Here is a 15,254-nt window from a genome sequence, read left to right as displayed (position 1 = left end):
TTTCACCAAAATTTTGCAAAAATCTTTCCTTTGCTAGCATGAAATGCCAAGAGATGAGACACTATTTCTTCTCCAAAAACTTTGAGTAAACTTGGATAATTGTCTTGAGTTCGGAAAACTTACACTCCATCTGGAGTTGACAGGAGCACGTAAGAGGACCACCATTTGGAAAGGAGAGGCTTGTCCCAGCCAGGGTGGGCAGAGCCACTGTGGAGGAAGGGGCTGACCACGGAAAAATTGGGCAGAGGTTGCATTATGTGGATTGAGTAGATGCATGGAGGGAGCAGCCATCTCGAAATATTTGGCTGAAAATTAATTTATTCAAGTGTCTTGCTCTTGCATCTGCCTTCTAGGCACATCCTGATGCTAGTGACAAATTTACTGCTAGTCGACTAGAAGTCAATGTGGTCTGTGCAGAGATGCTGCCATCCTGTGTCCACAGTAGAGATGGCATTTCTGAGGGCCAGGAGGCTGAGGGTGACCCAGGGACCAAAGCCCTGATAGTGGCTGTGGATGGGGAAGCAGGATCCTGAAGAGCGTCCAGTGCTTGCTGATGAGGGGCTGACTTGAAAGAGCCCCGGGCCTCAACACTTAGCTTGCTTTGGAAAATCAAGATCAGGGAAAGTCTGCAGATAGAATGGGAGAGAGGGAGAATTTTGACCTTACACCGAGAGGCTGAGGACACTGATTGATCTGATGCCATTGTTGACATATAGGAAATTGGTAAGCAGGCCTCACTCGTGTTTTGTGACTCCTCCTAGTCCAATGAATATACTGAGAATCATTTTCTCAGTAGACATGCGGGTGAGGCCAGGAGAGATGGGGGAGTGCAGGCCAGGATGGTGGTTAGGAAAGCGTGAGTCGTGGGTGGGACAGAAGAAACAGTGGATGGGCTTGGGGGTCAGGCAGGCCTCGGTTCCATCAGGGCTCAGCTACACACAGATTAAGCGATGTTTACTGGTGATGATGATGATGGTAGAGATGATGGTGATGATGGTGATGGTGATGATAATGATGTTGGTCTTAGTGATGATGGTAATGACGAGGATGGCAATGATGGTGATCATGGGGGGTGACGATGATGCTTGTGGTGGTCTTGATGATAGTGATGGTGGTTGTGGTCATATAATAAGAACAGGAGCTGCTAAAATACCGTCTCCAAAGCACTGAGCACCTCAAATGCATTATCCTAATCCTCTCAATGACCTTATAGGGTGGTACAGATGATGAAACTGAGGCTTACAGAGACTACATAACTTCCTAATGTTACATGGAAGGTGATAGAGCCAGAACCCACACTCAGAGCCATATACTTTGAAGTCTACGCTTTAATCAGTTAGAAATGGTAGCGGACATCTGTTGGTTTTCTGGCTGCCTAGCAGCCTTTCACCCTACATCCCATAATTCTGTGGAGGGACCCACTCTTGGTCCATCCTGGGTGTGAGTGGGCTTCTCAGGTGCAGGTGACGCAGGTCTGAGACAGTCAGTGATTGGTTCAGGGGCAGGCACATGACCCACCAGACCTATCAGAGCTGGGCAGACTATTGATGATGGCTGGGGGAAGGCGTCTCCCTTATTCCTCCCCACAGAGCCACAGCCATCATGGCGTCTGAGGACCAAGGATGCGCCTTTGTGCCCAGGAATAGTGCCCACTGTGTGGTGAGAGAGGGCCTCGGCGCAGGAACATCGCAAAAGCCAGCAGACTGCAGCTCACTAAGAATTTCTCTTTTTTGGCTTCATCCAATTTGCGCTGGATTTTGTACCACTTGCAAGAGAAAGTCGTATAGGAACAAGTGTACCCCCTGTCATTGACAAGACTTAGCTATGCTTGGTGCTTTATGCATACTTTCTCTTTGTTCCCCCACAACAGCCCTGCAGCCCATTTTCCAGCTGAGGAAACAGATCGAAAGAGAGTCTATGGCTCTTCTAAGCTCCTGCAGCTGATAAGTGGGAGTCAGGTTTCTGATAAGGTCTGTCTGCCCTCTCCGCATGCGGTTTCTGGGAGAGCACCCTGTACCTTCTCGGAGCCTCAGATCCCTCATTTGCAAAATGGGAACAAAAATATCGAACTCATTAGAGTTGGTGGCGTTGGAATTTTTAAAAATGCAAACCGCTGAACAGACTAACACATCCATAGTGATGTTTCATTCGCCAAGATTCCCTTTACTTTTTCTCGATGCTCACAGCCTCCAAAGGGTAGAAAGGGGGGACACTGGAAATCCAGGAGGTGAGCTTTTAAAAATAGTAAGAAAAGTGCAGAAGGGAGGAAGACAAGTTTGAAATGATTTAGAATGGTAGTTTTTAACCTTTTTTTTTAAGCCACAAAACCTTTCTTCAAATGAAAGCTTATGCAAAAGGCCAACATGGAAAACACAGATTTTATGGAGGGGGGCTTAGATGCCACCTGGTACAAAGAAGAAGGGTGACTTGTCCAGTTTGCCCAGCTAGTGGCAGAGCCAGGACCATTTTCCAGGGCTCCTGACTCCCACTCCAGTGCCCTCACCAACACTTCCAAGAAATTGAGGCAGAGATCTACGATGTTCTTACAACGTTCCTAGGCCTGTGTCCCATGGATATAATTATTATGAGGGCATATGGCAAAGAGAAGATGAGATCTCCAAAATGTAGTACAGGTGCCCACACAGGATCAGCATAAACATTTCCTCTCTCACCCTCACGCCATCAGCCAACACCAAAGACCTGCTAGAACTGGGACCTTTCTTTCTCTCCCGGCACTGTCAGTCTGTCCCATCCCCACAGCCTCTTCACACATCCATGATGCATGTGGGTCTTTGGGGAGACCAATTTAACTATAATTTTTGTTGTTGTTTTACACCACGTTTGACCAACTTCACATGAAAAATAATCTAACACACTTAATTCGTAGGCTTGCATCAAAACCCTACTTACCTGGGGACCCAACATAGATGTTGAATTTATGGGTTAAGAGACTCAAAGAAACACAACTTGTCCCCTTGTCAGTGTCCCTCGATGACTGACTATGGAGACACAGGCAGGTGCCCAGACAAAGTCAGGAATGGAGTGGACCTCACTCACTGGTAGGAATTTGTACAAATGCTCATTTTCCCATGTATGCTGTAGGTCAAAACCAATTCATTGTGCGAGTCACGGCATTTATCTCACCTTGGGTTTCTCCCCAGCCGGTGACGAAACATTCTGCCCAGTTAGCAACCACATAATCTGCGGGTGGCAGACAAGCTGGGATTACATTTTGGGTGATGATGGCAGGGCTGAAAGGAAAACATCAAAAGTGACATTTGACTGCCCTGTCCGGAGACACCTGCCATGCATCTTTTGGTCACCTACAACAAGATACCACCTGCCCCGCTGCCTCAGAACCCTGTCCCGGCTGGTATTTCCTTGCTTCACTGACACAGTGCAATGTAGAAAACAACTCTTCATCCTCACATTTGCCTCCTGGTGTTTAATGAACTAAACCAATCAGACGTTTTATTAAAAAGGCATCACTGGTGGACAAGAAACTAGACGTGGGACTAGGGATAACAACAACTCATTTTTCATGTCTATTTTGTGCACGATTGGAATTTTATACCAAGTGCATGCTTTTATATCAGTTTAAGAGGGCTTTAATCAGTAGGTGAGACATCTAGCTGGAATAGCATCATGAGGCTATTAAATAACAGCAAATGCATTGTGCGTCCATGAGCAAGTTGCTCCCTCTTTTGGGTCCTCAGATTCCTCACCTATAAATGTTACAACACCATGGTTGTGAGAATCCAATAAAATGCTGGATATCAAATGCAAGAGGATTGGAAATAAGCTCCTTGCATAAGCTAAATGGTATTGTTTTCAAAGAACTTTCACATGCCTTAGAGTTCCAGGGAATTTTGAACATCAGAACTTTGATTTTTAGACTTGATTCCATTTTAGTAAGTTCAAGAGGAAAACAGGTTGGAGATGAGAAATGCCCTATTCTATTAAGAATGACCATTGCTGCCAACTTTGAAGCAGACACACCCTCTTGGAGTCACTAGAATAGAGCCAGCCTCTCACATGGAGGGACCCCACAGATGTCACTCTGTAGGTTCCCTTCATGGAACACTAATGCCTTAGACTCTTGGCCTTAGGGGACATGGGGGGGGGTACCCTAAAACTCAAAGGTATCAGCCTATCAGAAAATGATTCCAGAACCCCAAATTTACTAATCCACTTGTTCAAGCTGTCGGATCTCCCTGTTGGGCCTCGGGGACCACGGGGAAAGAAGGGCAATCAGCTCCTTTTTTAGGCTAAGCCAAGAAGGGCCTTTCTTTTCTTTACGGAATCTCCAGAAGACAGCCCTCAGTTTACTGACCAGAAAACTTGTCAAGTGTTTCTGACCAGACCCAGCAGAGCAGGACTCAAACTCCTGACCGCTGGCCTTGTGCTGGCCTGGCCCATCCTCGTCACTGTCAGCACCATCCCCCTGTCATCTGGAATCCATCAGACACAGTGAATGTGCTCTGCTGTCCCAAACGTGCCTATTCTCAGAATAGCTCTCTGTTTATATAGCTGTCTCCCCTGGGACCTGTTTCCGAAGACGAATGCCCAGAAGTGACATGAGCCAATTTATCATTTTGTCAGGTTTCATAAAACACCATTTCAACAGGAAAAAGAAAACCAAAGATAAGAAGAGGAAGAATTTGCACTTGTGAAGTGTGTGTGTGGTGTGTGTTTACATTGTGGTTTTTCAAGTGCTTTGAAACACGTAATCTCATTTGATTCTTCTAAACATGTGATTAACATTGAGAGGAGAATTGTCAACCTGGAATGTTTGGATAATTCTCTGATTAGGAATGTCCATAAGCAGATTGGTGAACATTAGGTGAGAGAGTTGGGGGGGTAACCATGTACCTCATGTTTCAGCTCACTCTTCTCCCACATGAGGAAGCTGAGTCCTGGTGCCCTTTGCATGACCACAGCTAGTATGGGGCTGAGCCTGAGTTTTCTCACTTGAAGTTCAATGCTCTTCCTCAAAGCCTTGTGCCTTTCATGTCCTCAATGGTGCCTCCCCCACACAGCTCAGGCATAAACAGATGGTTTCACTCATCTTAGCGTGAAAGCCATGGGTCCCGCAGTACCTGCTTAGCTTCAGCAAGGCAATATCTGCTCGTGAGGGCTCCAAGAACAGCTTGGACACATCTATTTGCTGAGCGCCCGCTGCAAGACGTAATTCATGGTGTGTACCCAGGACGACCTTGTACGTTGAAGGCCTGGAGGACCTAGCAAAAAGATGGTGACATTAGGAGCAACATATGGGGCAGCCACTTCATTAGGTGTCCTTCTGAGCCATAAACGTCACATCTTCTCCCCTCTTGGCCACCCACAATCAGTGACCTCTGAGTGGCAAGAAACAAGGTTCACGACTGACCTGGTCCTGGCCATTTAGGGATGTTCTTGAGGCTGCTTTTGGTCTGACCACAGAGGAAGAATGAAACCAACACTAAAGTCAGCACAAGGATAGACACCCACATCAGGAGGACCTGGGAGACCTTTGCCTGTCACAGCGGACGGCTGTGTCCTGTCATTTATCCAGGCCTGCAAATCCACCTGAACTGGGTCTTTCTTCTTCATTTCTTTCTAAACACGCTCCTCTCCTCTCTCATTCAATGACCCTGGCAATTCTGCCTCAGGCTTCTTCATGTCCACTCCTTGGGCCCTATGTCACTGCCATAGCAGGAAGGAAGGAGAGGAGAGGAGAGGAAAGGAAAAGAGGGATGAAAGAAGAAAAGGAGAGAGGGAGGGAGGCAGACAGGCTTTAAGACAAGTCCTCCTGTCGGTTGTCCTCTAAACGTACCTCTCCAAGCAATGGGCAGCAGTCAGCACCCACTCCGGGGATATAAGAGTACCTCCACAGAAGTGCCTTCCAAATCTAGAAGGAAAACGTGCCAGGATTTTAGTTCAAATCTGATGATTTATTCTACAAAGAAAGAAAGGTTCACTCAATTTTGGTAATGTTGTTTCCCATGGAAAAGGCTGCCAGCCCATCATCAAGACAGTAGGAACTTCAAATTGTGCTTCCCTAGTGGATTTTCCAGAAGATTCCATCAACCCCACTCTTTAAGATGGCTGGGGGAGGCTCAGGCACAGCCTGTCCACAGGACAGCACAGCCACATGGCTCCAACATGAAGCCCACATCCATGGCTTTGATCTGTTAGCCCTGGACTCCAGCAGAAGTGACCAGCCAAGGACCATTCTCTTGAGGCCTCTTTCAGTGCTTTTGACAAGATCTGTGCAAGACCTGTTGAGTCATTCTTCAGGGAGCCAAATGTGATCTTGAATAGCTGTGATTCATAGGAGTCTGCTAATTTCATCTGAGAAAGTTCCCGTGTAGGGGGTGCCTCCTAAATCTTTTATTTTATAGGACTGCTTAGGCACAAGCGGTGTGAGCTGCTCCAAAGCCCATCGTCATGAAAGGAACACAAATAGTAAGCACGTGATGGCAGGCAAGTCCATAATCAGTCAGGAAACAGACCACAACGTAGTTTGGGAAAGAAGGAATCTGGAATATGTGAAAAGTGAAGGCTCTGTATAGCAAGGAGTTACTAAATAATAAGGAAAAGAAAAGCAAAGCCAACTCAGTGACAGAAGGAAATATACTAGGATCAGGTGTATCAATGGCATCTCCCAAGCATGTCGCTGGTGGAGGACAGCAGTTGAGTGAATGCGCATTGGCACAGAAATGAGTAAAGGAAGCAACACAAATCAGCCTGTTTCAAGCCTGTGCTTTTTATGAGACTCCCAGGAAAATTGAACTTATGAAAGGCCTGTGGCACTGAGATAATAACCCAAACTGTCTGAGTTCAGAACTGATCAGAACTGATCCCTCATAAATTATGGTGATCTTGAACTTTCCACACTAAAGTCATGTTTGTGACTGGGTGAGCATCCTTTGGTTAAAGTCAATCATTCACAAAAGTGTAAAAAAAAAAAAAGGAAAAAAGAATCTGTATCTCTGATAAATTGTAGATAATTTCGTCCTTGCTCCCCTAAGGTGTCACATTTCTAAAAATATCCCTTTCTCTTCATTTTACAAAAAGACAATGGCAATATAAACCCTCGAGGCATCTTCAATAATTTTCCAACCATATTGGAACTTGGTGAAAACTGCTGCGTCTACAGATTTTGATGGTAGCTGCCCAGATCAGGGAAAAGATTCCAATTCTGGCTATTTTTAAAGCAGAGAACCTAGAAAAATATATATATTTTTTATTTTTATATTTTTCCTTCCTCCTTAGAAGAATATAGAGGCAGGTACACACACCTGAGTTGTGTGAATTTAGTGTGAATGCAGAAAGGTTTTGTGGGGCTTACATAGAAGGATGGAATAAATTGTTTCTAGAAGCATTGTTACCTTGTTCTAAGACTGATTTGCCAGGGCCAGGAATGTGCGATGGCCACACACCCACCTACAATCCTTCCAGAACATTTCTTCGGTTCCACCTTGGGCTTTCCACAATCAAATGGAGAGGACTCTATGGCACAAAGTGGGGAAAAGTGGCATTGAAAGAAGTGAAAGCTAGCAAATCTGTCACACAACACAAGACACGTTAATGGCTGATGGCCAAAGCACTGAATTTTTGCCTTCTCAGAGCCCAACCTCAACAGTAAGATGATAAGCATCTTTTGGAATATTTTTTCCAAGTTTCAAAAGTGAGAGTAGACAACGCAGAACCCTTTCCTTTCAAAACAATATGAGTACTTTTTATTATTCTGTAGCGGAAGTGATTAAGTGAATTGGCAGAGTTAGGCATTAGAATGAGAGCTTTTCTGAGAGGACCTTGATGACACAAATTGTCGTTCTGACTTGAGCAGTGTATCATCATTCTCATCATCATCCTGCTCATCATCATCATCACCCTCTGAACCACATAAAGTTTACTGAAAACCATAGTTGCCATCCCCGTCAAAAGGCACTAGAGATAGTTTTTAATGTGATGCTCTGTGTGTGCATGTATGTACCCATGTGTGTGTATGTGATTGTATGCAGCAAGGATAACTATCCTAAACTGACATAGTGCCTTCTCTCAACCAGCTTCAGGATAGCTCTTCCGGGAGCCTCGGGGACCAACCCAATGCCCCGGGGATAATTTACATTCACTTGCCTTCCCTCTATTGACTTCCTAGCTGCTTTCGCTCTCCACCCAGCCTGCAGGGTTCCTGGAGAACTGAGTAGTGCCCCATCTTTAGAACCACCCACTAGTGGCTAGAACAGTTCAGGGGCTACAAAAGGTGGTCGTTAAATGCTTCTCCGTTGTCTGAGCCATTTCAGATTGTCAGAAATATAAGTGCAAGTCATTCTTAACAACAATATTGCAAGGGGAAATTCCTTCTGTCCTGATCAACCAGAGATTCCGCCCTCTAGAGAATCTGGAATCTGCGTTTTCCAAATAACTTGCCATTTGTCCTGGCCGGTTCTGAGAATCAACAGACAGAAGTCTATTTTTAGAAAGGAAGCATGAAATATAATGGAATCCCACTCTCCAATACTGAGCTTAATTTCTGACCCTGTGCCTTACGTAGAGTAGATTTGCATAAATATACTAAGAAGAGAATAACTACAGAGATTATGGTACTCCAGTTTTACCATTTAGAACAAAATTGAAAGTTCCTATTTATTTTTACTTCTTCATTATTTGTACTTTATGTGTTGGTGGAACTGAAAATCAATCAACAAACAGATATATAATTTAAAATAAATGAATGTAAATAAATAAAAAATTATGCTTAAGGAGGACTTCCTTCAATTTTTGAAGTTGATTTTAAAGAGAAAAACCATACAATCCTTTGATGAAATTGAGAGACAGAATATTGGGTTGAATAGAATATAGTTCTGATTTCAGATTGTTTTCCTTATGCTATTACTTTTGTGCAATCTGCATGGTGCTATTTGTTTTAATAACATTGTATATTTACACAAATTTTTCAAGTAAGTTGCTTAAAGTTTACTTGTAGCCTAAAAAGTTTATCAATGGTACTTTTCATTTTAAAAGTGAGTTTTCCTTGTGAATTAGAAATAATGTAAAGTTTGGAAATTTTAAGGAAAATGATGGTTAGGAAATTTCCCACTTCAGTAAAGAAAATCCAAAATCTTCCAGGGAACGAGCAATAAAATCTTTAAAGAAAAAGAGAAAAAAATGCAAATAACCTAAATAGACAAACTCATGCATCAAAGAGATTTCTCAGTCTGAAAAAGTCCAAATAAAATTGGCAAAACCCACACAAGCACACAAAAAAAATCCCCTTAACGTAGGCTAGCCACCTTTTAAGTACTGACCTGACATACTGGAGGAACTGTAATTCATGATTTAATTCTTTTATTTATTCATTCAGCAAATGCATATTCAAATATGTATATATATAGTGCCTAGTACATGCCACACGTTGCTCTAAGCACTGGAAAGAATAGTTAGATCTCTGTTTTCAATCTTTACATTCTAATGGGCGGGTATGTAAGATGATGTTAAATTGGAAGGATCAACTGAGGCCCCCAAGATGCCCTGGGGGAGTGTAAGATAAATCTCCATATGTAGCTTTCAGAGGAAATAGCCTGTTCTGCAATTCTGGTATCCTCATCCAAATCGAAGATGTAAAAGAATGAGGCTCTTAGAGATTGGAGAAAGAAGAAAGAATGGGAAGAGGATGTTTCCAGTGGACTGTGAGGCCCCCCCCCACCTCACCATGATGCGGGCATGTGAGGTTAGCCCCAAACTGGTGAGAAGGGTTCTGATCGACCACTTGGTCTGATCTCGAGACCATTTCTTCCAGCAGGTGGATACCCTGGCCTGACTCACATTTGGGGAGGCTAGAGCATCTGGTGGCAGCTGAGGGAGGCACCTGGGAAGTTACTGTACTTCCCTTCTGTGGGGATCAGAGGTGCGTGAACCCCAGGCACAGCTGTGGAGCCCGTGGCAGGAGTGTCAGGCTGATATGGGAACTGAAAGACAATCCTCCCAAGCAGGCAGCCTGTACAGGATAGAGAAGCCCGGGCAGGAGGAGGCAGTGGGGTGTACCAGACCAGGCAGAGCTGAGGATTGGGAGTGCCCAGCTGAAGGGGAGGCACTAACCCCATCCAGGGACTTTCAGGTGGAGGGCCACCAAGAGAACCTCTGCACAAGAAAGAAAACACTCACTCGAGAAAGAGTCAGCTGTAAACTCACCCTAAATCCAGAGAGGACAATAAAGCAGCCAAGTAGAATCTGTCCTATCACCCTCGCCTCTCCTTCCGCCCCGTGCTCTACCCAGGAGCGGCCCAAAAGCAACCCGGGCAGTGTAGCTCCCATGCTCTTAACCACTACCCTCAAATGCCTCCCCAAACCGTATCCAGATGCTGCACTACAGTGGCTTCACAACCGAAGCTTCTCCTGCCAGCTTTACGCCCTGCACGTGACAGACACAAGCACAAGCAATCACACTACTCAGAGGAGAAGTCCAGGCTGATTTTCTGTAACCAGGACGGATTCTGTTTGCAAAGATGGGTCAGCAGAGAGTAAAATAGGTTCTCCAGACCTAGCCCTGGATTTGTTATCCCAAACTTTTTAGAACTAATGTCGACTCCCCTTTCCCTGATCTGAGCTTCTTGCTCCCTAGAAAAGTCTCAGAGAAATGAGGAAAGAACTCAGACAGGCCTTCTCTAAATTATGTGGCTAATGTATGGCTAGTGAACAGTCATTTTAGGATTAAGGAAAGTTGGAGCTTAGTAAAGATCTGCTTTACTTTCCATTGAATTCTGAGGACGACAATTTATAGGTTTACAATGTACATTCCATGCTTAGCTGTTCCCTTCTGTTTGTATTTTCTTTCTTACTTCTCAGCTGCTGAAAGGGAAAATTTCCCATCTGGGTGACATTAAATTTGTTTTTTCTCACATCCCAAGCAAGACATTGGAGAGTTTGGCAGAACCATGCTGAGGCTGATTAGATCTCCACTAAGCTTACTCTTTTGGAGGATTTTACATTTACTTTATTTAAAGTATTAGGGGGAGGTGGTTTCCTAATAAACGGGGCCACGAGTGGGGCAGATTCAAAAGGCTCATGATGACGAGAGGGCTCAGGGAGAGAGCTCTCCTCCCTAGGAGTGCTCAGTTTGAACTCTTCTCTTGCAGATCCATATTAAGGAGATGATGCTTCTTTTATTTGAGAAGTTTCCTTCCAAAAAAGAAAGCAATTTACCGCACTGAGGGACATCACAGTAGTCAAAAAGTTTCTGTGGATTCATTGTGTAGCACCAGGGACCATTGACATCACCATCAGGATTACGGCAGTACTGAAAAAAAAAGGCAGGTACATAGGAATGGTGCACGCTAGGGCAGAAGGGGGTGGAGAAGGTATCCTGAAGCACAGACATTTCACTGCTGCCCTTAGAAGATGACAGGTAGTGTTTCTTTTTGTGGGGAGTAGGGGAGGAGTTATTTTTAGGATGTTTATGAAGCCTCTGACTCATAGTTTGCCATCGGTCATGTCTCCTTCTTCAAAAGGAGCTCCAACCATAAGGCTTCTCCACTGGAGGGAGGGTGGAGACCCTGAGGGCCTTGAGGTAGACATTCAATAAATGGGCCTCCCCACCAACAGTGTGTGTCAGTGGAAACCTTAGAGACCCAGCAATCGAGGACTGTGGGACATGGTTGACCTGTCTTGTCCTTGGTTCGCTTCAGCAATCTTCCAGCCAAAGACGCCTGTTTGCTGTTGGTTCAAAAACGCTTATTCCCATGGACTGTGCAGCCTCTGTGGGTCAAGCCATTGAAAGCCATGTCTTTTTTTTCCTTCCCTAGACCTACCCTCCAAAGGAAACCATCCCAGAGAGTATGTGAGACTGGGTGAAATCCTACTGCATGGAGTTCTAATGGCTCATTCAAATTTTTTTCTAGAAAAATCTGACTAAAATGTCATGAAGGTCATCTTTGATCAGCAGAATCTAGAGGAAAAACACTAGAAACTAGAAACAACATGAAATAGTATAAGCAGACAGGAAATTTCACAAACAGGAAACGAGAGGTCTGAGGACGATGATAACGTGCATGGAGGTCTGCCTGCTAACTGTTCTTTCTGCACTGATGTCAATTATATTGTAGGCTTAGTCCCTTGAAATCCCTGGTATCTTTTCCCCTCCTCCCTCGCAAAGATCAGTCCAGGCTGACTTTCTGTAACATAGGACCAATTCTGTGTGCAAAGACTGGCCAACAAAAGGCAAAACAGAATCCAAATCAAAGTGGCTTACATTTTTTTCTAGATTTGCCCATGGATTTGCTTCTGGAGTGAAAATGCTGTGTCTGTGGGGCTCCTGGGCAGCCCACGCCTGGCATCGGGTGCCAGTAACAGTAGTTGCTTTCTTGCCCTGGTATCCTTTACCAATCCCAAGCATACAGTCTGTAGGGAAAAGAAAACGGGTGGTTATGTATTACTACACAGCCCCAGGACCATAAGAAATAAACACAGCAGTGTTAGATTTCTCTAAGGACAGACTCTGTGGTCACATCCTTAAGAGCACTGGGATGCTGAAGAGTTCACTGAACACAGCCTATTTTAACAAGTTCCCAGAAACGCTGTTGGCTGGGAAATAATCATAAGCCAAGATGTGAGAATGGGAATCTGAGGCAGGACACTAAGAGAACAATCTTATGACAAGGTGAGGGGTAAGACAGAGAACTCAGGAGGATTCCCATGAAGCAGATGCTGCTATGAACTGTTAGATGACTCTTGAACACCTCCCTCTAATCAAGCATGGATAAAGAGTGAAGACTGAAAAAGATTTTATAAAAAAATACTATTTTGGCTAGACCTGTACTGTGGGTTCCCACCCTCTGGTGGGGAGCAGGGTAAGAAAGAGATGACTAAGGGCCCCTTCCCCAAGCTTGTCCCTCATCTCAAGCATAGGGAATGGGGGTTCCCCAGAACCCCTCAGAAAACTTGATGTGGGTGTCATATATGGAGACCCAGTGCCCCAGTTACCTGATGGCCACTTGGAAAATCCAAAAAGCGAAAGCTGGGCCAGCTAGCGTCTCTGCCAAGAAGGGGGGCTGTGCTGGGCAGCCTGTACCCCTGATCTTTGCCAGGCCCAGGATGTGTGAGTTACCCACACACCCAATGTGAGGCATTCGCATGGGAGAACCACGTGAAGTCATCTCAAGTCTCATCCAGCCAGGATACCAGAAGGGGCACAGAGTGCAAAGTCTCACCAAGAAAGAGGAAGGAGACATGAGCTCGCTCTGTTCAGGGAACAGTAGGTGATGTTCTCCAGGACTAGAGGGGAGGCAAGCCCACTCCGGGGAAGGAGAGGGGTCCCAACTTCAAACCAAGCTGTCATTTTAATCATGACTGTCCAGAGGTCAGATGAGTCATGGGACCCCTGAGTTTTCATGCTGGGACAGGGGGGAATTAGCCCCCTCTGTGTTTTCTCACCGTGCCATGGTGCAGAGCACTTTCCTGCTGCCCAGCAGCCGCAGGACCAGGTGCTAAGTACTCAGAGCTACACTTCAAGGGCAGAGGGAAGCAGAGAAGAGTGTGGTTATTTTTGCCTCCCCCCAAGAGGACAGTCACATTCTTATGTTCAGGCCCTTAACATTTCGAGCTACAGATCCCCTTTTCCAGGTGTTTACTGAAGAGCATCACTTGGCTATCCTACTGGTGCCCCAATTCAGTATATTCAAAACCAAATTAATCATATATACTCCTCCCAGAGGAGGTCGCACTTGCTTTTCCAGAATGTCCCTTGTCAGCCAGTGCCATCATCAACCTCTCAATGCACCCAGGCTCAAAATTTTGTCCATCGGTCTGCAATCAAGTAGTTTTCAAGTCCTAAGGAACCACCCACCCATGTTCTACCGGTCATTACAGCTCTGGCTCCCCCAGATGGCACACTGAGGCTTCTTTCCACGTGGCAGACACACAGGCAGTGCTCAAGTTCCCCGCAGCAGTGAAGCCTTCTGAGTCCGTAAGAGTTTCCGTCTCATTTCATGCTGATGCCCAAGTATGTAGATGTCTGGCCGCAGACTTCTTACCTGGTTCAGAAGGCTCCTGGACACTTGGAACTTGGGTGTCAGTTGGAGAGCTGTTGGAGAAACTCTGTTGTGTTTCTGAGCATCTTCTCAGGTTACAGAACTCCCATCTGACGCTCGGGTCAGTGGTGTAGCACCAAGGGCCTTTATCACCATCTGGATTCCTACAGTAGTTCATTGTCAGGTCGCTGTAAACACCACAACATAGGTCATGAAAAGCAGGAGAATCTCCAGGGGCACCCCAGCACCCTCAGAATTGCCACAACAAAGTGGTAACAAGTGATTTGACATATTTCCATTGAGGACACCAAAGGTACTACTTGTTATTAGAGTGCCGATGGCCCTCAACTTCTAAACAACTGGGTAAATTCAAAAAATAGATTATAACTTTCATTTTAAGTCAAAAGTAATACATGCTTCATATAAAAACTGGGATAATATATAAATGTGTGAAAGAAAGTATCGGAATGTCCTCCTTCTCTTGGAACGTTAAATATATTCCACAGGGATAACCAACATGGATTTTGAAGTGTATTTTTTAGATTTTTTCTAGGCATGTACAATTATTTCTCTATGTCTGTCTATCTCTCTGCATATGAGTACTTATGTAAGTTGGAACCAAAACGTATTTCCCTAAGGAAGAAATCGCATTTGAGATGAAGACGATGCCAGGCCAGCCCTCTTAGTGTATTTACTCACAGAGTAGCTAAAATGCTATACACTTACAATGAGAAAATCATGAAAAAGAATATTACTGTAAATATGCTATTAGGTAGGTCAAGTGGGTTCAGGGTTTGAAGGACCTATGGAAGCTGGCCCAGAAAACTGGCTTCCAGCTGGGGTGTTGTTTCTATAGGATGCATTCTGGGGGAAATGAGGAGGAGCTCTCACACACACCCCTACAGCCCCCACCCTCCTCACCCCCACACCCGCCCCTCACTGCTGCTGGTCACTCAGGGGCTGGAGCATGAGGATGAGACTAAAGAACAGCGGGATGGAAGAGATGAAGGGACGTCTGGGCAGACTGGTGGACCTGAGGTTGCTGAGGGCTTGTGGGGGAGTCAGAAACAACCGAGGAAGAGACACGGCTGATGCGGAGCCTGGAATACTGGGCGATCCATCCTCTGGGGCCTCCCCCGAACACTGTCCCAGCCTCTCAGAATTCTCAGCCTTGGAATCCCTTTCAGAATTTAGACTCAGAAGCTGTGGCTAGCTGAGAAAATTTGAAATGTATTATGTATT

At 45.2% G+C, this 15,254-nt stretch overlaps 1 protein-coding gene across 2 annotated transcripts in view; it reads right to left on the bottom strand.

Annotated features, from left to right (window-relative positions):
* PLG (plasminogen) overlaps nucleotides 1-15,254 on the bottom strand; it is a 46,876-nt gene that overhangs the window by 3,240 nt on the left and 28,382 nt on the right. The window contains exons 11-17 of one of the 2 annotated variants that reach the window (XM_070602838.1): nucleotides 14,016-14,200; nucleotides 12,236-12,384; nucleotides 11,191-11,284; nucleotides 7,374-7,494; nucleotides 5,816-5,890; nucleotides 5,100-5,240; nucleotides 3,145-3,251 (exon numbers count right to left, since the gene is read on the bottom strand). In XM_070602838.1, coding sequence (XP_070458939.1) covers nucleotides 3,145-3,251; nucleotides 5,100-5,240; nucleotides 5,816-5,890; nucleotides 7,374-7,494; nucleotides 11,191-11,284; nucleotides 12,236-12,384; nucleotides 14,016-14,200 — 872 coding nt within the window. The remainder of the gene's footprint in view (nucleotides 1-3,144; nucleotides 3,252-5,099; nucleotides 5,241-5,815; nucleotides 5,891-7,373; nucleotides 7,495-11,190; nucleotides 11,285-12,235; nucleotides 12,385-14,015; nucleotides 14,201-15,254) is intronic. The other variant, XM_070602840.1, reaches the window with a different exon arrangement.

The sequence above is a fragment of the Equus przewalskii genome, chromosome 32 (genome assembly GCF_037783145.1).
Source record: "Equus przewalskii isolate Varuska chromosome 32, EquPr2, whole genome shotgun sequence".
NCBI lineage: Eukaryota > Metazoa > Chordata > Mammalia > Perissodactyla > Equidae > Equus > Equus przewalskii.
This window is presented reverse-complemented; position numbering and strand designations above follow the sequence as displayed.